This window comes from Eulemur rufifrons, chromosome 7 (assembly GCF_041146395.1).
Source record: "Eulemur rufifrons isolate Redbay chromosome 7, OSU_ERuf_1, whole genome shotgun sequence".
In the NCBI taxonomy this organism is placed as follows: domain Eukaryota; kingdom Metazoa; phylum Chordata; class Mammalia; order Primates; family Lemuridae; genus Eulemur; species Eulemur rufifrons.
The window spans coordinates 3,530,548-3,555,265 of NC_090989.1; the positions used below are offsets into that span (position 1 = coordinate 3,530,548).

Below are 24,718 nucleotides of genomic sequence, written 5' to 3' on the forward strand. Positions count from 1 at the left end.
AGGGTCAGAGGATCCTAGAAAGGTAAGAAGGGGAGGGCAGCACCCCCGAAGGGGCCCGAGAGGCCAGGCGGCGGGATCGGAGGAGGTAGTGCCCTGACGCGCCTCCTGCGCCCTTCCTCTTGAGGGCCCAGTTCCAAGGTGGCTCCTCGTTGTTGCATCACGGAGCAACCGCCCTAAAGGGATTCCCGGGGCCAGCGACGTGATGTCCAGGTTAGGGAGCCAGTGGGCAGCCGGGTATGCAGTCCACCCAGGCCCCGCCCCTCCCTCTTCCCGATCGGCGATTGGCCAAGGCGAGGCCTGCCGGCTCCGCCCACGCTTTTCTCCCCGCCCTCCTGCCCGCCCCTCCCTCTTCCCGGGCGGCGATTGGTCGAGGCGCCTTCCTGTTGCCATGACTGTATGCGAAGGCAGCCAGTGGCTCCGCCCTGCGCCGTCCGCCCCGCCCCTTAACCCACCTTCAGGGCTGGGAGGGAGGTGGCTGCCCGTCTCCATGGCGACAGCGGACGCGGCGGTGGAGGCGGCTGGTACTTACCTGCTGGAGAGGCTGCGGCGGGGATCCAGGCAGGGGCGAAACCATGTCGGACCTGGGTTCTGAGGAGTTGGAAGAGGAGGGAGAGAATGATCTTGGGGTGAGAGCGCCTGGTGAGGGAGGGGGTGCGCGGCGGCGGGGAACCTCCGGAGGTCGGTGCCCGGGTGGGAGGCGAGGAGACCGGAGGACTGAGTCGCAGTCCCGCAGGAGGCCCAGCGGAGGCCCAGAATCACGCCGGCCCCTCCGGGCGTAGCGTCCTGGAAGCTGAAAGTGAAAGACGGAACGCAATGACGTCTGGATACCACATCTCTCCTTGCTCTCCGCCCACTCCCATCCCGCCTCCCATCAAAGGTGAAGGTTTCCACGGGAACGGCTTTGGAAGTTTCCTCCTCCCTGTATTAACCCCCGCTGAGGAGGTTTTTTGGGGTGATCAGAGCATCCAAGGCTGCCAAACTACCCTTGAGTAAGCCATTTCTGTAACTGAGCCTTGCTCTCTCAGAATTAAGATGGATGGAGGAAAGCTGCTTGCTGGCAGCCTCCAAGAAATGCTGAGGAGGCCCTGGGCTCAGGAGAGGGTTCCTGGAGATACTACTACATAGGCCTGTGCTCACATGTGCTTTCTTCAGCCTCCTCTGAACTGACCCAGGTCGTTGGAATCATTTCCTGGTTTAGGCAGCAGAGAAGTGAGTTGGGCTCTGTGTGGGCATATTTGTACCTCCCAGAGAGTAGTTCTTCCCCAAGCCAGAGGGGGACCACTCCCTGGCCCCCAGGGTGGGAACCTCAGCTTTTGTGTGTGTGCACAGTACAGAGTTGAGACACTTTCAGAATTAACTGAAAAATCTAGCATCTCTGCTGTGGTGCTGTCAGTGCCTGCTCAGACCTTTCTGCTAGCTCTGGGCACTCATCTCCCAGCTTCTGCCAGACTTACTGCTCAGGGCTAGCACTTCTATGCACTGGAACCACTTGGCCAGTACGGAGAGCCAGAAGGGTGCCTGGGATTTACATCTCCTCCTGATAGCCAGTAGCTGGTGCAAAAAGCAGGGTGCACTCTGCAGTGCAGTTTATGCTCCAGAGTCCCTGTGAGATCAGGCTGAATGTGGGACTTCACCTGCAATTGCATCCTTGCTTAGCCGCTGCCTCTTTCTTATCTACTGCCCTGCCCCCTTTACAAGTTTCTCCCAGGAGAGCACTTTAAAAAAAAAAATCACTTGTTCAGGATGTGCTTCTGGGTATATCCAACCTGCAACACCTGCTCAGCAAGGTTTCTAGTTTGTCTCCTCAAATGGCCCTACTGATTTGTAACTCTGAAGTGTCCGTAATTTTTAGGTTGAAATCACATTTGAGATAATTTTAAAGGATTTCTCTCTTATTCAGCCACCCTAGTGGCTCAGTATTGGGTATTTTGGAGGCCTCTTGGATGGGAAGAGGGGCCATTTATACATTTTGATTTACACTAACCCTGAAGCAAATCTCTGTAAGGTCACAATTTTTTTTTTTTTTTACCTTATATTCTAGGCAAGAATTTCTGAGCCAAACAGTGCTAGAAGAGGGCAAGAATTGCACAGATGTTTGTTTTTGAAGTCCTCAATGTAGTGTGTCTGTACTTGTGTTAAAATAAAACCGGATGGAGCCAATTTCATAGTTTTTATTTTTTTAATTTTTCATAATTTTTGTTGTGTACTTAAAGTATACAACTTGATGTTATAAGATACCCATATTAACTCATTACTATATCCTTTGGCCATTTTATTATTATTATATGCACCCTATACTCATGTATTAGGTGCTAAGGAACATTTATTTTATCAAGGATAGGAAAAATAGGGAAATTGAAGGATTCTGCCACAATACTTTATTGATTTACTTTTAAGATAGATATGTAATTATTTCAGTATTGGGCTATGAGTGTCTGAACCTTAAGTTTCTTGACTGGGAGTTTAATAATAAAATAAAATAAGTTGACTTAGTAGGCAGTGGAGTCCCATGTACTCCTCAGCACCCTCCCCCCCCTCTTCCTCACGATGGAAATTCCTTGCAGGGCAAAGGCCTCTTCAGGCCCCAGACACCCCAAGGATCATTTGAAGGAAGAGTTACTTCTCTCAGGGCATTTGCCTTCTAAGTTCTGGGTTATTGAAGGAAGCAAATGGGGATACATTTGCGTGGACTTGAACTGTTCCACCTGTATGTGCTATTGCAATCATACTCCTATAAAGAACACAGCCTGGAGTACCTAGCACTTTTCAAACAAATTGGTTGGTTTTGTTTACGGCGTAAAGTATTATCATGATAAATTTCAAGCTCAGATGTTGGACATGTACTCGTGCGTGACCTTGGTCCAGTGCTTTGTCTTTCCCAGGCTTGGTTTCCCACCTCACCTGCAAGATGGGGCAATTGAGCGTAGCACCTAGGATTGAGAGGATTCAGTGGTATGTTATTTATAAAATGCTTAGCACATGCTTAGCGCTTATTGCCTGGTAGCAGTAATTATCTCAGCGTCTTTCACCCAGGACTATGAGGGGGATCGGAATGAGGCAGGTGAACGGCACGGACACGGGAAAGCCAGGCTGCCCAACGGGGACACCTACGAAGGGAGCTACGAATTTGGAAAGAGACACGGCCAGGTCAGAACCTGTAACTTGACTGGGCTGTTTTCTCTATTTAATACCCTGTTGGCAAATATTACATTCAGGAATGATATGAATTATATAATTAATGTGTTTCAGGGGGTCTACAGGTTTAAAAATGGTGCTCGATACATCGGAGAATATGTTAAAAATAAAAAGCACGGTCAAGGCACTTTTATATATCCAGATGGATCAAGATATGAAGGTAAGATATCACAAAGAAGATTTTTGTGTTGTAGAGGTTTTTTTGAAAGCTTAAAGTTCTTCAGATTAGTCAGTCATTCAGCAAACACAAATTGTATTCCCTATGTTCACAGTGTTGACATAGAAACCAGAAAGCCTTGTAATCAATTGACAATTAATTAATTAATCCCTCCAGGAACCCCCATAAGCGAGCAAATGAAAGGGAGCCTGGGTGAGCACAGGCCTCAGTGTTGGTGGGACCCCTGGCAGCACCATCTCCTTGAAAATGTCTTTGCTGTTTTTCACTTCTGACCACCCCCTCTTCTGGTGGGCACTTGGTTTCTTTAGACCTAGTGGTTTCCTCAGTGAGGGCTTCTGGTCCTGTCTCTGCCGTCATTCCTTACCCGTGTCACATCTCAGGAAGATCTTTGCTCCTTTATTTCCAGGAACCTCACTGCTGCTCCCACACACCATTGTCACCTGGTGTGACTACAGTATTAGTCCATTCCCAAACCTGGGAAGACAGATGCATAGGGAGTGGGTTGTGAGCCTTCAGAAACTATGTGCAAAATTCTAGGTTCTGGGCTTTCTTTTTCCCCTGGAAGAAGTTATCTAGTTTTCAGCAGATTTCCAAAAAGATCTATGACCCCCACCCTGGACTTTGGTGACAATAGGTGTGACCTCGAATACATGACTTCACCTCTCCTGACCTCAGCTTCTCATCTGTAGTATAAGGATGGATTAATACACATGAGACACTTAGAACCAGGCCTAACTCATGGTAAGTGCTCAGCACACGTCAGCTAAGACCACGGTTTACCATGGTGACAACATTACTTCCTAATGAGAATGACATATTCTTAAAGTGCAAGCTATAGTTACAGTCCCAGATAAAAAAGAATCAGTAATATAGATGTCAAAGAATTATAGGAAGGGGATTCTGCCTAATTCAGAGACCAAGAGCAAAAGTGCTAATGCCATCCCTGTTAGAGATAGAATTTGTTTTGTTGCATCAATCTTAGAAGGCTTGCTCTAGAAGAAGCACCATCTGGTTTTTAAATTAACTTTAAACAATTTAATTTAGGGCTTAATTTAATTCCTTCTAAATCTTATGAGCCTAATCTCATTGTTGTCACTTCTGATTTCAGTGTAGATGTTGATACAATTTGAACAACGTGCATATATGACAATCCAAAACAAGTGACTGAGGCCAAAGTTTGAGCATGCGCCTGGGAAAAACACAAACCAGATGTGTTTATGTCTGTTTTTCTGAAGTGGGATTTGGGAACTCAGTTTTTAAAGGAAATAGGGCATACAGAAAGAAAAAAGGAAGAGGCGTGTGGTCAGTGAGACAAATGGTTATATTCTCGTGAGGCCTATGAAATCTATATTTTACATAAGATAAGGTGAATGTTAGAAAAAGGAGTGACGGGGGCACCAGTTATGCACACGTCTCTGGGCAGGTGGAAGAATGATCTTGTCTTGTTTCTGTTCTGCACCTCGGAAAATAACCTTGTAATCAACATTATTGGTGTAGAATCAAACGCTTTACTTTTAGGAACTAGACTTTGCCTGCAGACCCAAAGTTACAATTTGTATGTCTTTGTTTATGAGAGGTCAGCAAGAAATTTCCTTATGGATGATCTGTGGGGCAGTCCTTGTGGATGCCTGAGGCCTTTTACCTTTCCAAGGGGCTCTGGGATCTGGCTGATGTGTAATGTTAGTAACAGCTGTTCATGGGGAAGGGGGTGTTGCATGACTCAGCCTCCAGGCTTGACCTTCCTTTTTGCATGAGGAGTTGGGGGGGCCTGAGATTTTTATTTTCCTTTACATATTCCCGATGTATGTATTCAGATGAAGAGTTTCCTGGGTCAAGGTCCAGAAGGTTCCCTGGCACAGGAGCTTCTGTCCCCGTGGAGTTGGGCTGCACCACCCTCTGGCACGTGATGCTTTCACCAACCCATAAGCTCATCAGGCTCGATCCAGGGCTTTTACAGAGTTTAATCTTCAGTCCCCCCTCCCCTTCCCAGAGGTTGATAGATGGGGCTGAAAGCACCCCCCTCCCATCACTGGGTCTTTCTGGTGACCAGCCCCACCTTGAGGCTGTCCGGGGCCCCACCTTAAGTCACCTCATCTGCAAAAACTCAGATATGATCAAAAGAGTCCCATTGTAACAAGAGACGCTCCTATCACTCAGGAAATTTCAAAGGTTTTAGGAGCTCTGTGCCAGGATCCATAAATAAATATCCAGTATATTTCTAATTATACCACACTAACATGTAAAACTCATTTTGAAACAGTTGGAAATTTTTGTTTTTCCAGATGGCTTCATATCTTAAAGGGTGCAAGGTACAATCACTACTCAGAGATTTCTTCTCTGACTGAAACTTAAGTGCATCTTATTTCACTAAGCAGTAATGGAAACTGAGGTCAGAGCTACAATGTTAGTTTTAGCTCAGCAAGTCAATGTCCTTCCAATCACAAAGCCTAAGTTAATGTGTGGCTGAATTATTCATAATAGCCTATCTTGGCTGGCTGCCATGGTAACGGGCCAGAGTGGCTTCCTGCAGGGTGGTGTGTTCGGCCTCAGGACTCCAGGCCCAGTACGGGCCTCCCAGCTGCACAGACACGTCCACTCGGAGCCCAGGAGTGTGCAGAAGGCCACGGTGCTGCCAGGGGAAGGGAGCCGGGAGGCGTTTTGGGGTCGGTGGGTGACTTGAGCAGGGGCAGGGAAGTGGAGGTGTTTAGGGGTGGTGGGAGATGAGGACAGAGAGGTGAGGGGTGCCAGGTGTTGGAGAGGCCTTTGGACCACATCTACAGGTTCTGCAGTTAGGGGATGGAGGGCCGTGCGAGGGCTGTGAGGTTGGGGAAGGAGAGAGAGAGCATCAGTTTCTGGTCCTGTTGCCTGCTGAGCAGAACTAATCAAAATGAAGAAGTCCAAAACTGAAATTGTGGAGAAACAAAAATGGTATGATGACTTGGAGTTGGTTTTTCTGGAAGCTTCCACATGGCAGGAGCTGGAGGAAGAAGTGAGCACTTGCTGTTGGTGTGAGAAGAGGCCTGATGTTGGAATCAGGCTAACCTGGATTGTCATTGCAGTCTTTTGCCTGCCAGCTGTGTGACCTCGGCCAGCACATCTGTCTGCCTCTCGGGGTCTGCATCTGTAAAGCATTTCGGTCATTACATGTGCCACCTGCTGGGCAAGGGCAAAGGGCCTGGCTGGCGTCCGGCACAGTGTTTCCCATAGTGCTAGTTCCTTGTGTGTTTGGCTGACCCCGCAGTGCAGGGAGCCGGCTTGGCAAGACCAGCGTCCGGCGAGACAAAGTGATGACTGACGGCCATTTAGCTGGGAGGGGCGCCTCTTGTGAGGGCTTTCCATTTTCAATTGTCTTTTGTCCCCAGAGTGCCAGAGCTGGGAGCCCTGGTGACAGTGGCAGGGTTGACACCTGTGGAGAGCTTTACAAGTGACACAGTGCCCTCCCCAGGAGCACCCAACCCCACACCACCCACCCACCTGTGGGCGTTACTCCTGAAAAGAAATGTACTTGGAAGAAACTTCAGTTGACAAGATCAAGAATGATGAGAAAGTATAGGATTAAGGGTAGAAAGTCTTAAAAAAAAAAAGTTAAGTGCAAATTTAAAGCAACCATAATACAGTTTCTAAATGTCATTCACTTCACAAAAGGAAGCTTGGTTCATGGCCATTACAGAGTTGCCTCGGCAGGTGACTTTTCCGTGAATTATTAATACCTTCTCAGTTGTGCAGGGTCCCCTGTGGTGACATTATAATCTGCTGGGCAGAGTCTCTGACAGTTATTTAAGTAGAATAGGACTTAAAAAAATTTCCTCACCAACCCTCACTGGTGTGAAATTTAGTGTCTTTGGCAACTTAATTGTTCTGTATCATTTTTGAAAATTTCCTGCAAAGTCTGTAATATATTTTTCTTGCTACACTACCCTGGAGACCAGCTCACATGGTCAAGAGAAGAGGGTTGTATTAATTTTGTCCCAGTCTTTTGTTAGAAACCAAATGATATAAATATTTAAGTTTCAGCTGAGCTCTCTTTGCCCCAGGGGTGTGCTGGAGCCAGCTCGTAATAGCTCACAGAAGCCAATTCTGCACTTGTTTCCCCAATTCCACACGCAGCTTGAAATTGGCCGTGGTGGGAATATTTACACCATGGAAAGTGGCAAATGCTACAAATCCAGGCACATTACTGCCCCCCTGAGGTCCAGACAAATCCTCCAAGGTGTGTCTCTGCACGTTCTGCATATCCTCACGGTTACTGTAGGCTCAGGCACTTAAAGCATCTTATACTGAATTATCTCAGTTTTGGGATTTACCATCTCTCCTGTTCATGTTGTCCCTGTCACATATCACATCTGGGACCTAACTCTCTTTCTTAATTGTTAACAATTGCCACCCTTCTTCTCTTCATGAATTTTGGTAAGCTGCTCTTTTCTGAATAGTTATCCACCTTTGGAAACCCTGCAGCGTAGCTCCCTGTGCTGCTCCACCCTGGCCTCTGTGGACTGCACGCCTGCCCGCTCCTGCCCCAGGCTGGGCGCACGGTCCTCGAGGACAGGCAGTGTTACTCGCACAGCTGCTCGTCTGCCTGTCTCACAACGTGCTCAGGACGTTGTACGTGCTGGATAAATATTGGGGTGATGGCAGAAACGTGTAGAAATTCCTTTCGTAGGTAAATGTTGGGGTTTATTCACATAAACACATAGTGCTTGGATAATTAACATTTTATGAGCATAGTGGGTATTCTTTGTCTTTGTGTGGAAGTGGATCCAGTTTCTGTACAAGCCAGAAGCTTATACAAGTTTTGGGGGCCCTTTTTAGAAAAAAAATATATAAAGTTGGTATAAAAGTTAATTTTCATTTGTAATGAGAAGCCAGAATAAATTAAAAATTTTGAAATACCACAAACATCAACAGAATCTAAGGAATTAACACAAGTTTTTAAAATTAATACCTGCCACACTTCCAGAATAGTTTTCTCTGCCTTTGTTAGCTAATACTCTCTGACTGCCTCTCCCTAGGACAGCAGTTTGACAGAAAGAATAGAAAGGTAATTTCTCCTTTTCTTTTTAGTCAACAAATTGATCAAAGTTTGCTTTTTATTATTCACAGTCTAGAAAAGTGTCATTCAGATTAATGATTTGTTATTGATAATATGTGCATTTTTAAGTTAGTTGTCAACTTCGAGAAGCCTCTATTAAGTTTCTTTCATAGGTGAGCTGTAGTATTTGAGGACATTTGGAGTTTTCTAGTGCAGGGATTAATCCTAAGTGCCCTTTGATTGACAACACTAGTTCGCTGTGGTCCTCATTGTAGAGGTATGCTATGCATTTGATGATCTCTTTGCCAATTTCAGTATTTCCTAGCAGGTCTACAGGAAATTATTAATAGCAGGAACCTATATGAAGGTGAACAGGCAGGGACACCGAGGTGAGGGGACAGCCCACGCAGAGGCAGGGGCCAGCCACGATGTGGCATCTAGTGGCACGAGCTGCTGTGGGGGTGGGACAGCTGTGACTGCCGGGCTGGAATGGTGTGTGGGGCCAGGGGGCTTGGTGGGACAGAGGGAGATGCTGGCAGCGGCCGGGGCTTGACTGCCAAGGCTTGCCGGGTAGTCACTAAACACAGCAGGTCAACAGAGTGCGGTGTTGGGACCACTGGCAAGGGATCAGACAGCCTTGGTTTGAAGGCTCACTTTGCCCCTGACCAATCGTGAAGCCTGCTTGCCTGTACATGGAGGTGACCGTGGCCCTCGAGCACTTCGCCCTACCTGGACCGGTGACACCACCCTCCTTTTGCCGGCTCTCCAGAAGGGCTCAGCCACTCCATGCCAGCTGGGGCACAAGGGAGGGGGATGGAGGGAATCAGAGTGGCAAGAGATGGTGGCCTTGGCCAGTGCCATTACATATATCTCTTCCGTAGAGTCTCCTGAGCACATTTTGTGAGAGCCCCTCCCTGGGCCTCAGAAGGGACCCGAGTGTACTGGGGGCCCTGAAGCTGTAGCTTCTTTGGCTTTGCAGCAAATCTGCCCCTGCCGTCGTTAACAGTTTGAAGACGCAGTAAAGGCATCCATCCCTTCTCACTGAGACTTCCTCTTGTGTCGTCCCTCTCAGGGGAGTGGGCGGATGACCAGAAGCACGGCCACGGCGTGTACTACTACGTCAACAACGACACCTACACCGGAGAGTGGTTTGCTCACCAAAGGTTCGCCTTCTGTCTTCAGTCCCGCAGTGTGTGTGTGTAACAAGAGTGCTGATGTCTTCCGCTTGCTTGCGCTTACTAAATACAGAGTCGTGACGAAAGCCCGTTTACCAACTGCAGCGGGCAGTTCGAATCTTTGCGTGGCGGTAATGCACGCACCACGGAGGACGCCTTACTGAGCAGGTGTAGCTCGTGTGACTGACGTCTCTCCTTAGAGGGGGCAGAACATGTGGGGCCCTCACCACAGAGCCCCTGGGAGCGGAGGGCACAGAAGACCCACGTGGGGGCCTGAGCCACGCCGACCACAGGAAGCTGGCTCTGTGGCGGGCGAGGCCCTTCTCTGTGCGTTTGTTGGTGTCACGTCCAGTGCTTGGGACGTGCTGAGCTGAGGCATCTTTTGATGGGACGCAGATAAAGAAGCCAAGTCACTGTGAGCCTGCATCAGTCTAGGCCACCTTCAATTTCAGTGTCTTTGTTATAAACCCCGGAGGTTTTTCACTGTCTGGGAACAAAATGCACTGTGCCCTTGTCTTAACCAGGCATGGGCAAGGCACCTATTTCTACGCAGAGACGGGCAGCAAGTACGTCGGTACCTGGGTGAACGGACAGCAGGAGGGGGCGGCTGAGCTCATTCACCTGAACCACAGGTACCAGGGCAAGTTCTTCAACAAAAATGTAAGTCAGTGGGAAGCGACATTTGTGAATGAAATACACAGTAATCCACAACCCCCCACCAACCTGTGCAAATGTGTGCATAGAAAATACTAAAAACTCAGGGAAACCCGCCCATCCCATCCAAATGTGGGGACAGGACAGCTGTGCCTCTCTCTGAGCCTCTCTGGTACTCACAGAGGACAGAGTTGGGCAGAGTTGCCCCCGGGGGTGGGGCAGTGGCTTGGCCCATCTCTCTGTATCTCAGTAGAAATTCCCACCTTCTTTCCACAGAGGCCTCCTGCGTCATTTATAGCACAAGGAAGGCACTTCACCCCTTGCATGTGTCCCTTCTCATTGCTCAACCGCAAGTCAGACATTCATTTCCTGCAGTTCAGCACTTAGTGTCTGGGCTTCGTTTCCCCCGGGAGGGCTGGTGCTAGAGCTCCCGCCTGAAGGGGCTGCCCTAGCACCGCCGTGGGCCTGGTTTCCCTGGGGGGGACCCTGTGGCTTCGCCCGCCCTTCTGCAGAGCCCCCGTGGGATGCAGAGACACCTGCATAGTTCAGAAGCAGCTGAGGTAGCTTTGATCAGGTGTGGAGCAGAAACCTGCCCTGAAGAGAGAGTTTGCTGAGCAGATTGGTGGTGTGAGGAGTTGACACTGATTTAATGAAGTCTCCTCAGCCTCTCTTGAAACCCAGTTTTCATTGCATATAATTCAGCACGTTCTCCTCAAATCTGTACATTGTTTATGTAATTCCCAGCAAGATTCCCCTGGTTTTAGTCCAGATGGAAAGGTAGGTGGAGAGGAAGAGAACTTGACAAAAATTAATCTGGAAGAATCAATAAACTCAAACAGCCCCTAGGCCAATCTGAAAAACAAGGGTGAAAATGGAGGCTTTGTTCTGCCGGTTAGTGAAAACTTTAAAGTCATGCGAATAGCATGAGTACGGTGCGATTGCAAAGCATTCAAACACTAGAATTCTCCCCCCGCCATTTCCGTGTGTCATGCGTGCACACACTTGTACATACAGCTTATACGGAATTATAGTTTGGGGGTTTTAATTACATAAGTAGGATCACGCTATATCAGGACACAAAATATACCCAGAGATGCATCTTTTATCATTTTGAACATTTGAGAGTGATTGTGTAGGTTAGATCAGGACATTGCTGCGCTTGCTGAACCTGTGAGGACCGACGTTTTAAATCGCGATTTATCTGCCAGTTGCCCTAACACGCCGTGTCGATTTATACTCTTGCCAACAGAATACGAGTCTGTTTATCATGTATTCTCACCAACACTGGATATCACCGGTCTTTAACATTTTTTTCAAATCTGAAAGGTAAAAAGAGTTATCTCATTGTTTTAATGTGTGTTTCCCCGATTACCAGTGAGGTTGAGCATCTTGTCATGCTTTTATTGCTGGTCTGTGTTTCTTCCTCAGAAGATTACCTATTCATGGCCTTATGGACAAGTTATCAAAACACACTGTAAATTAACTAAAGTAATTAAAGTAGTGTGATAGGAGCATAGCGCTATACAGACCAGTGAAGCAGATTAGAAGGTCTAGACACAGATCCAAGTGGATAAAATAATTTAAGGCTGGTAAGAATGTCATTTCAAATTAATGCAGATGTGTTCCTGTCAAGGGACAGTGCTGGACAGCTTGATCATTTGGGAGAAAATCACAGGCCTGCCTTTGGCATGTAGGTGAGGGTACTTTATAGAAAAAATAAAAATTTAAACTTAACCAAGGAAATCTCATATGGAAAAAAATATAGGTAAATATTTATTAACTTTGAAATGAGGAAAGAGGACTTCTAAACAGAAACACAAAGGAAAAGCCAATAGGGTTAGCTTTATAAAAATAACCTCTTATAGATTAGAAAACACTATAAAGAAAATTTAAGGGATGAATGTTAAATACGGAGAGGATATTCGCAACATTTAATATATAAAGCATTTAATGTGATTAAATGGCCCAAAATCTTGAAAAAAAAATTCAACCTTACTAGATTCAACCTTAAAAGATGTGAATTAAAATGGTGAGATCTCATTTTTTATATAAAACTGTAAACGGAGAACAAAATGTTTGTGCTCCAAAAAACAAGGGTTTAAGGGTGTGGAGACTTTTAAGTGCTGTTGAGGGGATGGAAATTATTAGAGCCTCATTCTAGTCAAAATACACGTATACCTTTGTCCAGAATTTCTGGCAGTTTGCCCTAAGAAAAATATCAAGGGTGTACATAAAGTTTAACTCAGAGTATGTTTACTATTCTAAAAAATCAGCATCCCAAATATCACAATAGTAAGTGAGTGAAATAGATTATAAGACACAGATGAAATAAAATACCAGGCTGACAACGGGTGCTGTGAAATAACATTTGTAAATATGGGAAGTAGCTCATGTCATATTTCTAAGTAAAAATAGAGTGTGAGTTATTATAGTATGTGTGTTTATGATCAGATTTTTGTAAAGTATGTGCCAGAAACAAAGTTACAAGGAATACATCAAAATAGTAGCAGTTGTGTCTCTAGCTAGTTTGTCTATGGGTGTCGACTTATTCAGGTTTTTATAGTGAATACAGCACTTTTACAAAGAAGTAAAATGTGGTTAAAGTTTTAAAAAATAAACAAAATAGGACATACGAGGTCTGTCTGAAAGTATCCAGCCATCGTTGGTATAACAAGACATCGATGTGACCTGGCAGCCAAGGACGGTGGGCTGGGACGCGCCTGCGTGAACAGTGACAATGTCGCTGTACTGGTCCGTGGGGCGCTAGACGCCGTTGAGTGAGCACGTGTGCAGCGTGGCCGTTGCGTTCAAAATGACTGAGCAAGCAGAGCATGAATCTGCATCAGATTTTGCGTTAAGCTCGACCATTCCTCTGTGGACACTGTTCGGATGACTCAGACGGCTCTCGGGGACCATGAAGTGAGTGCAGTGCAAAATAAAAGTGCGACACAAACACTTCGAAGACGGTTGAGAATCTGTTGAAAGCAATGCATATTCTGGAAGGCCTGCGACAAGCAGAACACCTGAGAATGTTGAACGGGTACGGGTCAGGTTAAGAGACGCAGGGAGAACCGTGTGAGGTCCCAAGGTGACTTCTTTGAAGGGGACTGAGGCGTCATGGTCCTATGTCCAATGTTTCTTGTATCTTGTATCTTCTTCAGTAAATGTCTCTATTTTTCATACTACATGGCTGGATACTTTCCGGACAGACCTTGTATACTTTGCAATTCCAATAGCTATTAGTTCATACAAGCATTCCTTAACCCATATAGGACTTTACCCAATTTTATGATTTTGGGTAGGTTTTATGGTGGTAACATTTATAAGGCAATCTGTATTTTCTATTGGGAGTTGACACTGAAGAGTGAACTACCCTTTGGTTTCTCTTTGCTCATAGCCTGTTGGCCCTGGAAAGTATGTATTTGATATTGGATGTGAGCAGCACGGTGAATATCGCTTAACAGACATGGTAAGTTGCAGAGCGTGTATCATCTTCTACACTCACAGGCAAAGTTGCTGCTCAGTCATATTGATCCCACAGGGTTAGAGGTGATTCACCTGAAAAGTTACACCAACTCTTGGGAACGTTCACATTTGCGTTTTCCTTATTTGCATGTGTTAGTATAGAGCTAAATTGCCAAAGGGTCTATTTGTAAACGGTATCATTTCACAGTTACTGCAGAAGTCTGGTCCTAGTTTTTGTCAATGGGAACCAACTAATCCTGAGATGGAGAGTTCTAGACAGGGTTAAGTCCAAGAAATGACAACTGAGGTCTGTAGCTGGTGTCACCAAAATTTGTCCAGTGATGACTGTTAGCATGTCGGGTGTGTGACTTGCACCTCTTAAAGCCTAGGTGGCAAATAATTTTCTTTTTTTTCTTTCCAATATTTAACAGTAATATGAATGCTAAATCGATATTCCCTGGTTAATGTTAGCCAGCTAATATTGCCATTAGGCATCCAGACATGTATGTGTGTGTTGGGGGTAGAGATGTCTGTGTTTATATTCCTGTCATTATTAATTTCTGACCGATTGGCATTTTAGTAAAATTTCCTAATCTTTGTACTAGTTTTGAGCCTTTTGATTTATTTATTTACCCAAAATCATTCTCATTGTAAGAAGTTTTGAATTTCAAGGAAGAGCCAGAGCCTGGCAAAAAAGTGTCAAATTGTGCTTTTATTTTCTATCTGGTCTCTGAAATTCCTTAGGTATCCTGTCCTAATGAGTTAAAAATATGTTATAAACAAACTCTCCTATATCCACATATTTTTTTTTTTTTTTTTTCTGAAGAAGGCCGGAGAACCCAACTATTTGGGTCTGTCATCAGATCAGTGATCTTTTAACCTGAGCAGAGCCATCTCTTTTTGGTTTATTTTTGTTGCTGTCTCTTCTCAGTCCCCTGGCACCACTCATGGGGAATGCCTCAATCCCACTCTTCTCATTACCTTGGGGCAGCTGTGAAGCTCAGGAAAGTGGCCTCGGTCACAAAGAGGCAGAAGCGTGCACGGGAGTCGGAGGTGTGCAGGGGTGCTGTTCATGAATATTCATGAAGGGCTCTGCTGCACCTGCCACTGCTGTGTCGCTGTGTCGCGCCGGCCTTGGATCCTAAGGCAGACTCATCACCGCTTTTCTATTCCGGGATCTCCAGACACTTTTTAAACCTTTCTCATTCTTCTCCCCAGAGTCTCTCAGTTTCTAAAATTGAAACGAGTCTTTGAATCTTTACCCCTTAACTTCCCACGACCAGGTGACTCTGAGCAGCTCTGTTGTGCCTCCTGAGTGGCCAGGGCCCAGGTGTCCCCCAAGGACTGCCACCCTGGGCCCAGCTGGTTCCCTTTACTATGACAGTCCACTTGCTGCACGTCACCAGCCGCAGCCACTTAGTTCCCCCAAACAGCCTGTGGTTGCTCGTGGTCTGCAGAGTAGACACCCACCTTCCTTGCTGTGACCAGAATCTTCCATGGTCTCACAGCAACTGTCCTCTTAGCCTTGTCCCTCCAGCTTTGCTCCAGCTAAAAGGATGCCCTGGCTGGGGCTGGCTGCCCAGCTGACCAGAGCTAAGCAGGAAACGAAACGGCCCACATGCTTGATTGTGCTGCTGAACATGAGGCCCTACCGCTCCTGAGTGTCACTTCTTCAAGGAGCCCCAGATAGTCTAGTCTGAGTTCACGGTGTCTGCGTCTAACAAAAACACAGATAAATTTAAAATGTCATCCTACCATGTGGTTCCACAACTGACTGCATTTATGTTTGTGCGTATAACCACTTGCACATATGGTCAGAAGTTTTAAAAAATTGGTATTATTGTTCAGTTGTGGCAGTGATGTATTTAGTGGTTTTACTGGACTCTCCTTGGGGTTGGATACCTCTCACCTGTCCCCTGAAGAAACCAGTTGGCCATATAGATTATATTGCCACCCCTGGTAATAAATCCAGCCTTTATAGGCTGACTAGGGATTGCGCAGTCAATTTGTGTAGGGATAAAAGATAAAGCCCATCTTATTGTTTAGTAGCTTTAGACTCTACTGACAAAAGTTACTGGAAGCCAGTGTTTTAGGGTGATGAGAAGAAAGTAGAAAGAACATTAGTAACATCTAAGGGAGCAAATATTGACATAAGCCCCAAACACTGTTGCTATTCAGGAAACTATCCAAGAAATAGTGCACGCAACTTGAGGGCCTTTGTCTGTCGTGCTTTGGGCATTGACCAGGTTGTGACAGAACAGAGAAGCCTGAGTGGTCTCCTTCCCTGAGAAAGGGAACCTGTTCCCGCTGGAGCAGGTGCTGGCAAACTGTAGCCCATGGGCCAAAGCTGCCCACTGCCTGTGGTTTTTTTTTTTTAATTAAATTGCAGTTGTATATATATTTATATACATAAAATTTTCCATTTTAAAGGAATCAGTTCCACGGCATTAAGCACATGCACAGTGTTGCACAGCTATTACCACTATGCATTTCTAGAACTTGCTCCTCATCCCAAACAGAAACTCTGTACCTGTTAAGCAGAAACTCCCATTCTTCTTTCCCCAAGCCCGATACCCTTTAACTTACTTTCTGTCCCTATAAATTTGCCTGTTCTAGATATTTCATATAAATAGATTCATTCAGTATTTGTCCTTTTATATCCGGCCTCTTTTACCTAGCATGATGTTTCAAGGTTCATGTATGTTGTAGCATGTATCAGGGTTTCTTTCCATTTTATGGCTGAATAATATTCCACTGTATGGATACACCACATTTTGCTTCTCCACGTGTCTGTTGATGGACACTGGGCTGCTTCCACCTTTTGGTTAGTACGAATAATGCTGCAATGAACATTGATGTGCAAGTATCTGTTGAGTCTCTGTTCCCAGTTGTTTTAGGTCTGTATCTAGGAGTAGAATTGCTGGGTCATATGGTAATTTTGTTTAGCTTTTTGAGGAACTGCCGAATGTTTTCTACAGTGTGTGCATCATTTTACATCCCTATCAGCACCGTACAAGAGTTCCACCTCTTGGTTTTGTAAATAAAGTTTTATTGGAACACAGCCATGCTGACTCATTTAAGTGCTGTCTGTGCTCTTTTTGCACAACAGCAGCAGAATTAGTAGTTGCCACAGACAGCGTGTGGCCGGCCAAGCCTAAAATACAATAGCTGACGGAAAAATTTGCCAACCCCTATGCTAGAGCAATGTGTTTCAAAGTGCATGTTGCACGCATTAATGGGTTGTAAAATTAATTTAGCAGATTGTGAGTAACATTTCAAAACATGAAATGGGATAGAATAGAAAATCTGAGGTGGATTTCGTTTCGGGTGTGTATGTGTCATATGGGCGCTGGGCCGTGATGTAAGGTGCATGTCCGCCGTGGGCGGCAGTGTCCGAAGCTACTGCCCTGGACACCTGTCTTTGGATCACCTGGTGCTAGTTGTGCTGATTTGCCAGTACAGTTGTCCCTTGCTATCGGTGGGACCCCCCTGAATACCAAAAATGCATGGATGCTCACGTCCCTGACGTAAAATGGTGTGCTATTGGCGCATTGGCTACAACATCCCCCTGTGTGCCTTAGGTCATCTCTAGATTACTTATAGTGCCTAGTATGATTAAATGCTACATAAGTAGTAGCTATACTGTATTGTTCAGGGAATAATGACAAAGGAAGAAGTCTATACGTGTTCAATACAGACACAGATATCCATTTTCCCCCGAGTATTTTTGATCCATGGATGCTGAACTCAACAAATACCGAGGGCCGGCGGGCCCTCTTGGGGAGAAAGGTGACGTGCTTTTAGGTTTGCACCGTTAACTACTTTACACGTTCCTGTGTTTGGGGGGTACTTTCTGAATAGTACCCATTCCTTTTCCTTTACACGAAACAAACGATGTGCCTTAGGCTGGGCTCCGCGGTGCGTGAGTTGGCCAGGGCGGCTGTAGCGAAGCACCACAGTCCGACAGCTGGAACCGTAGGAACGTGTCTCCCGCAGTGCGGAGGCCGCAGGTCCAAGGTGACGGTGTTGCCGGGGTCGCTCCTGCTGAGGGCTGTGAGGAAGGATCTGTTCCCGGCCTCGCTCCCTGCCGTGCAGACGGCTGTCTTCGCCCTGTCTGTTCACGCGGTCTTCCCGCTGCTCACGTCCATCCCTGCGTCCACATTCCTCCTCCTTGTAAAGGCACCGGTCATGTTGGGTCAGGGCCCCCCAGTGACCTCATTTTAACTTGCTTTTCTCTGTAAAGACCCCATCTCCCGCTGAGGTCACATTCTGAGGGACTAGGGGTTAGGATTCCAGCGTATCTGCTTTGAGGGGGACCCATTTCAGCCCGTGACATGGAGATGTGCACATAAGTTTCTTGGGGAGCTGGGATAGGCCTGCAAAGCTCCCTGGATGGAGGCAGGGACCTTTGACCCCACTCGCGGCAGGCTGCTCGTGTGCGGCCTCCCTTGGCTCGGTTGCCAGCAGTCACCCCCGTCCTAGGAGGATCTGCCGGTGCCTCTCGGTGCACAGACACAGATCCTCCGGGTGGGGGCGTCCCAGTGAGGAATCTGTTGGAAATGCAAATCGCTGGGCCCCACCCCAGACCCGCTGGATCAGAAACTCTGGGCGTGGGGCCAGTAATCTGCACGGTAACAGGCCTTCTGGGAGGTTCTGGCGCAAGTCAGGTTCGAGCAGCGCTGCTGCCCTGTAGCGTTGGTGTCAAGAATGACGAAGCTCGGAAATTTTGATACCAAACAGAGCCATTTATTTCTCAGTGACGTGATGAAGTAGTGGGCAGATGTCTGTCACTCTGTCATAGGTATTGTCACCCACGTGACAGTGGGGTTTTCTGTGTTTGCAGGGTTGGTGCTCAGAGCTTTGGAATTTCGTGGTGGTTACTGAGGAGCAGACAGTGCTGGGCAGGACTGAGAGATGGGCTGGACGTTATCAGAAAGTGCTCCGCGCTCAGAAATGAGCTCATTCTGCTCTCACTGACTTTTATTTTTCTCCATAATTCTTCACACTGGACCTGTCATGTTTACGCACTTCCATGTCACCCTGGGGACATCTGAGGACCTCCTTAGGCCTTGTCTTACACCCATGTTTCTTTTATTCATTTACATAAAGAATAATATAATTGCATTATTTGTACAAACAGGTCTAAGATTAGAGCTTAATATAAACATGATTGTTTATATTAGAGCTGGAAGACGTGGCTGAGCAAGAGAAAAGGCCACGTAGCCTTGGCCATCCCTTAACTACCGCAGGCCGCTGGGCCGTGCCGTCTGAAAGCCGTTTGCGGCGTCCGTTAGTGCGATCGCGGCCAGCGCTGTGCGGTCAACTTCATTTCTCATCCGAGCTCTTTCAAGATCCACTTTCAGTCCCTACATTATACTCTGGATAGTCAGTTGGTCTTATCACCGAGTAGTGGCATAAAAAGGCCCAAAGGAGTCAAAACCTGTCTTCCCTTCCCTCATTTTTAATATTCCAGACCAAGGTGACAAAAATGCTGGTCAATTTACATTTTTGCATTTAAAATAGGAAAGAGGAGAAGAGGAAGAGGAGGAGGAGACATTAGTGAGTGCCATTCCAAAATGGAAAGCCACCAAAATCACGGAACTGGCACTGTGGACGCCGACCCTCCCCGAGGAGCCGCCCCCTGCGGACGGACCTGGCCGAGAGGAGCCCCCCAGAGCTGAAGGTGTGGGGGCGCCTCCGGCTGCCGGGTCGGGGAAATCCCGTTCTCAGGCCGGTTGTGAGTTGGACTGTCTGGGAGCCAGACTCGGAGTCAGTCTAGTGTGAGGGTGTTCTGAGGGACCACACACTCCCAGGGAGTGCGGCGCAGGGGAGAGACACAAGGCCGCCCGCGCAGAGGGACATGCAGGCCCCAGCAACCTCGGCTGATCCCCTGGGTGCTCCAGAGCTAAACGTCCATTGCGTCCTTCCCGTGGGACCCTTGTCCCTTCACCTTGCTCGGTGACTGGACGTGGGTGTGACCTCAGGCGAGGTGCTGACAGCAGCCCCGAGGCAAGTCCTTCCTTGAGGAAGGACCCAGAAGTGCTCCCGCCCGTCTGTCCCTGGGCCTTGCTGGGAAGTCATTGACGTGCTGTAGAAAGTTGAAGAAAGTTCCGCTGGGTGAGATTTTTCCATTGCAAGTGGCTGAAAGCCAACGCAAACTGGCCTAAGTGCAATGACACTCATGCTGCTAATGACTTACTGGTTCCTGTAACAGGGAAGCTCCAGGGTAGGGACACCGAGACTCAGCCTCTGACGTGGCTGGGCCGGGCCTCCCCTGGCCAGCATTCTCTTCCTGTTGGAGACTAAAGGTCACCAACCCCGCCAGATTGTCATCCAGTTAGCTCAAGAGTTCAGGGACAGGCAGGGGGCAGGTTTCTCTTCCTCAATGTTCCCATGAAACCCTCAGGAGTTAGTTACCAGACCAAGCGCGCCCATCCCTGAGCCACTCCCTGCAGGGACAAGGCTTCTCCGCTGGCCAGGCCTGGGCTGGGCGGGGTGGACTCAGCGTGGGAAGGTGGGGTGCTGCTCCCGGGGGGCGTGCGCGGGCACAGGTCTGCAGTCTCCTTGGCTCCCATGCCCTTTGCTCTGTCTCAGGCGCAGGAGAACCCGGGGAGGAGGCCCAGGCTCCGACGGAGGGCTCCGAGACGGATGTGAGGCCCGGGGAGGAAGACGCAGACATGCTCATGGACGAGAGCCGAGACGAGATCCGCTATGACACGGACCAGGGTGAGGGTGCCCCTCTGCACGGGAGGGCGTGGGATGAGCAGTGGGACTCGGGGAGGGTCTCAGAAGCCCCACTGTGAGCTCCCGTGGAAGCCCTGGTGGAACGTGGTCCCCTCCTGGGCACTCCTGAAAGCCCAACAGCGGCGGGGAGCAGCTGGGCACGGGGTCCTCACGCTCCTGTCACGGGAGGGCCAGCCTCGGGCTGCGGGCCCTGTCAGACATGCAGAACATGGCTTTATTTTATCACGGGGCTTTGCCATGGCTGAGGCACAGGAGTATGGCTAAGTTGGGAACACAGTGTTGGGAACTTGTGCTTTTTAAGTGGGTTTGGATTTAAGATTCACCTAGAAGCTTCCACCTCTGCCAGGTCACAGGGCAGGGATTCAATCTCAAGTCTGACTGAGGCTCCAGGTTCCCAGAATCTTTGAGAATCTTTCTCCAAGAGCCTGTGAGCACTGCCAGAGAGCTCAGAGAGGATTCTCTTCTCCTAACCCAGTTTCTCTGTCTGATTCTGATTGAAAGTGGGTGTCTTGGGCAAGCGGGGGAGGGTGGTCTGGGAGCAGCTGGGCGTGGGAGCCACCCGCTCCTGCCTGGCTCCAGCCTGCAGTCACCAGGTCTGGGGCCCCTTTCAACTGCGTTTGTCTTTGTTGTCAATTGAGAGTGAAAACATTTCCCATTCGTTTGAAATTAATATCTGAAATAATTAAATCACGCAAAACAGTTTTCTATGTAAATGCCTCAAACACACGTGGTGGGACTCATTAGCAGTGATCACTCTAGATCCCGAAACGCTGCCCTGGCAGTGCGGTTTGGCTGCGTGGTGCTGTGGCTGAGCGCGGGGCCGGGGGAACCCTGGCTCTATGAGCTGGTAGCCGAGTGAGCGCGCATCCTCTGTGCTGCTCTCATTTGCGTGAGGTGGACGACAGGGACCCCTTGCAGGGAGGACGCCCACAGGGTTCTGCAAGGACGGAGGCTGTCGTACACTAGCTCTCAGCGATGCCCCGTGGCTGGGTCCTCAGCAGCTGTGCAGCACCGCCGGGTGTAGACGCTGGGTGTTGCCAGCAGGTGTGGAATTGAGGGGGGGCTCCATCCTCCAGAGCCGGACAGGAAGCTGGAATCAGTGATGTCACGGTAGAGTGACAGGGACACGCTACAATGTAGCCAGGAGAGGTGATGACTCGCCTGGGGCAGGATTGGGACACTCCAGGGGAGCTAAGAAGGCTGAGAGGTGACAAGGAGTGGGCGACACCAGGAGGGAGGTTGCAGGCAGAGAGCAGAGTGTGATGAGGGGAGAGGTGGGCGGGGTCAGGCCCTTTCCCCACGGGCTGTCTCTTGGCGGCGCGTGGCAGTGTTTGCTTTGGCCCTGAGTGCAGCGGTGTGTTCGGGGGGTGCTGAGGGGCCTCCTGGGGGTCTGCACCAGGCTTGCCTTCGAGCTCCTCTGAGGCCAGTAGAGGATGGTGCCCCAGTCTGGGCCAGGCCGGGGGCAGGGCTGTTCCGGAGGTGACCTTACCCACCAGAGGCTGCGGTGGGAGGAGAAGGGAGGGGACAGGCGTGAGGAGAGAGAGTCCCTAGCACCCGGCAGGAGAACCTGGGCTGTCAGTGATGTCCGGTGCCAGCCGGCACCTGGGACTGCAGATGTGAGGAACAGCTGCGGACAGAAGAGCGTCACCTTAACTCAGCGGTTTTGGCCCCCAGGGCACCTTTGGCAGCGTCTGGGGACTTGGTGAGGCTGGTGAGGGGGGTGCTGCTGTCATCTTCCTGGGTGGAGGCCAGGGCTGCTGCTAAACACCCTGCAACACACGGGGCAGCCCCCCACAGCACAGGATTGCCCAGTCCAAAGTGTCAGCAGTGCCTTAAGTGAAAAATCGACTAAATTAAAAAAAATGGGCTTGGTAGGTAAAATGTTTTATCAAAATAGTAAAAATTTAAGATCTGTTTATCATGAGTCTCACATTACATCAGAGATTCACCCTACTAATTTCTTCTTTAACATTGCCAACAGTGAGAATTAGTAACTGTAAAAGTCCGTATAAGGTAAAATTTAACATTCCATTTCTATTGCAAAGATGTTAGTGAATAAAGGATTATAGAATAGTACAAAGCAAATGTGAAATATGTTCATTGGAAAAATATGCAACAACAACAACAAAAAGAAACCTATTCGTGTTTCCTCTCTTTCCTTAGGAAATATGAATTTTGAGGAAGAAGACCCTAGACAGTCGGATGCACCGGAGTGAGGCCGAAAGGGCAGGAGACGGTTCCGTAGAGACGCTGTGTCAGCCGGGCGGGCGGTTCGCAGCCTTATCACAGAGCCGCCAGTCTCTCCCGAGTAGCACAAGCTGGTTTGCAGCTGCAAATACATCTCTTTATTGGTTCCGAAATAGCCTCTGCTTCGAGTCCTTTAAACTGGAAGTCGCCCGGGCTGCTCTCCGTGGTGTGTAGCGGCGTTTTCTCCCGGGATGGAGACCGCTGTACCTGCAGCAGGTGGCTGATGGGCGTCGGCTTCTGGCTGAGCTTGGAGAGAATCTGCATACCAAATTTCCCTCAAGAGAGCTAGGAAATGCCGAGAAAATAAGGATTACTGTGCAAAACTCTCACAAAACACATGATAAATATTAATACCCTGTAGGCTCCCGTGGGAACCTGCCAGCTGCCCCTGCAGGGGTGTTCCCCCTCCCTTCCTTCACTCCCTGATGGGGGGCCCTGCAGATGGCCGAGGAGGGGCCCTGCCCAGGCCTGCGCAGGCTCCTTGGCGCGCCCTCCGGCTGACACCCAGAGCACGTTCTCGCTTCGTGAGTGCTGGCTCACACGAGGCCTCCCTCCCCTCCCGGCGCCAGGCTGGCCGGTGGTGCCGGGGCAGGTAGAGCCACGACCTCCCGGGGGAGCCCTGACTTCCCATCTTGCACAGCTCTGCTTCGCCGTCTTCCTGTCCCCTCGGTTACCTGGAGGGCAAGTGTCCTTCGGAGCTGGCCTGCCCAATGCAAGGTCACGCATTGCATCTGGGGGTTATGTCCCCAAACACGGGGCCTCCTTAAGAACAGTTCATTATGAAAACAACATCCAGGCCTCTTCAAGAAAAACCATATAGGCTGGGCCCAGCTACTCCATAGGTTGTGGCGGGAGGATCCCTTGAGCCCAAGAGCTCGAGTCCAGCTTGGGTAATAGAGCAAGACCCCATCTCTAATAAAAAATTAAATTTAAAAAATTATAAAAATAAAAAGCACATAACATGAATATAAAATTGTGTTAATACTTATTTAGAATAAGAAAATTTCAATAAAATGACAAATGAAAAGTTAACAAACAGCACAAAATCTAGAAAACTATCACAATATTATTATTAATTCACTGCCTAATACAACTCTCTAATACTTCTTTTTCTACATTTTTTTTGGGCCAGTGTTCTTTTTGACTGCCTCTTCTTTTACATGGGGATATTCGTGACATAATTACACTGTCGAGGGGCATAAAACATTTATTTTCGCGTGCAGACATACCGCCGTCTACAAAGCTGCTGCAGCAGTGTGCGTTACCAACAGGTGCTCTGGCAAATCCAATTGCGTGTGACTCCTGTCAAAAATTATACGTGCTGCATCCTCGTGTCCCTGGCGGGAGAGATGCTGGTTTGCTGGGGCATCCGTGTAAATCTTCTTACAACTTTTCACGTCCGATGATTGAGATAATTTTCCATGGGCTACCAGCTGACTGCATGTATTGCAAACTTCATTTCTTCTCCCACACACAATGGTGCTGGATCTGCAGGACAAATTCCCATTGGGGTTTGACCTTTGACCCTGTACCTATATGTCATCATGCTAGGGGTATTTCTGGAAGTGAGTCCTACTTCAGAACAGCCAGAAATAACTGAAGTAGACATGAAAGTTAACTGCAAACCAGTAACATACACAAATATTCTACCAAACCCAAACCACTAACTCTACTCCTAATTCAATTTACTCAGTGCTCCCTGAAACAGATTCTAAAAGTGCCTCTGGCCATTTTAATGCCATTCAACATGAGGGGACATGTGTCTGATGGAAATCAGAGGGCAAAGTGGCAGAGGCATGATTATGGTTAACATGCTTCACTTCTGCAAAACAGAGCACAGGACTGAGTGCAGACCTTGTCAGGGCCTTGCCAGGGGCCTGTGCAAGTGAAGGCTCTGAAGCTCGAGGCTGGGGAGCTTTGTGGATGTCCCTTCACCCTCACTCTCCTTTTTTCCATGAAGTCCTTTTACGTCACTGGCTGTGAGGAGCCTGGGCCGGCCGCCGGCAGAGAGCCTCACCTTCTGGATTCTTC

The 24,718-nt window shown here is 48.3% G+C and overlaps 1 protein-coding gene across 2 annotated transcripts; it reads left to right on the forward strand.

The window, feature by feature from the left end:
• Positions 1-535: 535 nt before the first annotated feature.
• On the forward strand, positions 536-22,830 carry RSPH1 (radial spoke head component 1). Of its 2 annotated transcripts, XM_069472253.1 has the most exons (9): positions 536-626; positions 3,034-3,147; positions 3,250-3,355; positions 9,475-9,565; positions 10,102-10,237; positions 13,629-13,700; positions 19,220-19,379; positions 20,291-20,422; positions 22,604-22,830. In XM_069472253.1, exons 1-9 carry the CDS (start codon positions 573-575, stop codon positions 22,654-22,656), a joined length of 918 nt encoding a protein of 305 aa, XP_069328354.1. In that variant the 5' UTR covers positions 536-572; the 3' UTR covers positions 22,657-22,830. The 2 variants fall into 2 exon arrangements, with proteins under 2 accessions (XP_069328354.1, XP_069328355.1); XM_069472254.1 differs by lacking the exon at positions 3,034-3,147.
• The last annotated feature ends 1,888 nt before the right edge of the window (positions 22,831-24,718 follow it).

Bases quoted from the DNA above. Each gene is read 5' to 3' on its own strand.
- RSPH1 (XM_069472253.1), top strand. From the start codon at position 573: ATGTCGGACCTGGGTTCTGAGGAGTTGGAAGAGGAGGGAGAGAATGAT. The intron at 9,566-10,101 runs GTTCGCCTTCTG...TGTCTTAACCAG, and splicing joins GAGTGGTTTGCTCACCAAAG to GCATGGGCAAGGCACCTATT. The intron at 19,380-20,290 runs GTGTGGGGGCGC...GCTCTGTCTCAG, and splicing joins GGAGCCCCCCAGAGCTGAAG to GCGCAGGAGAACCCGGGGAG.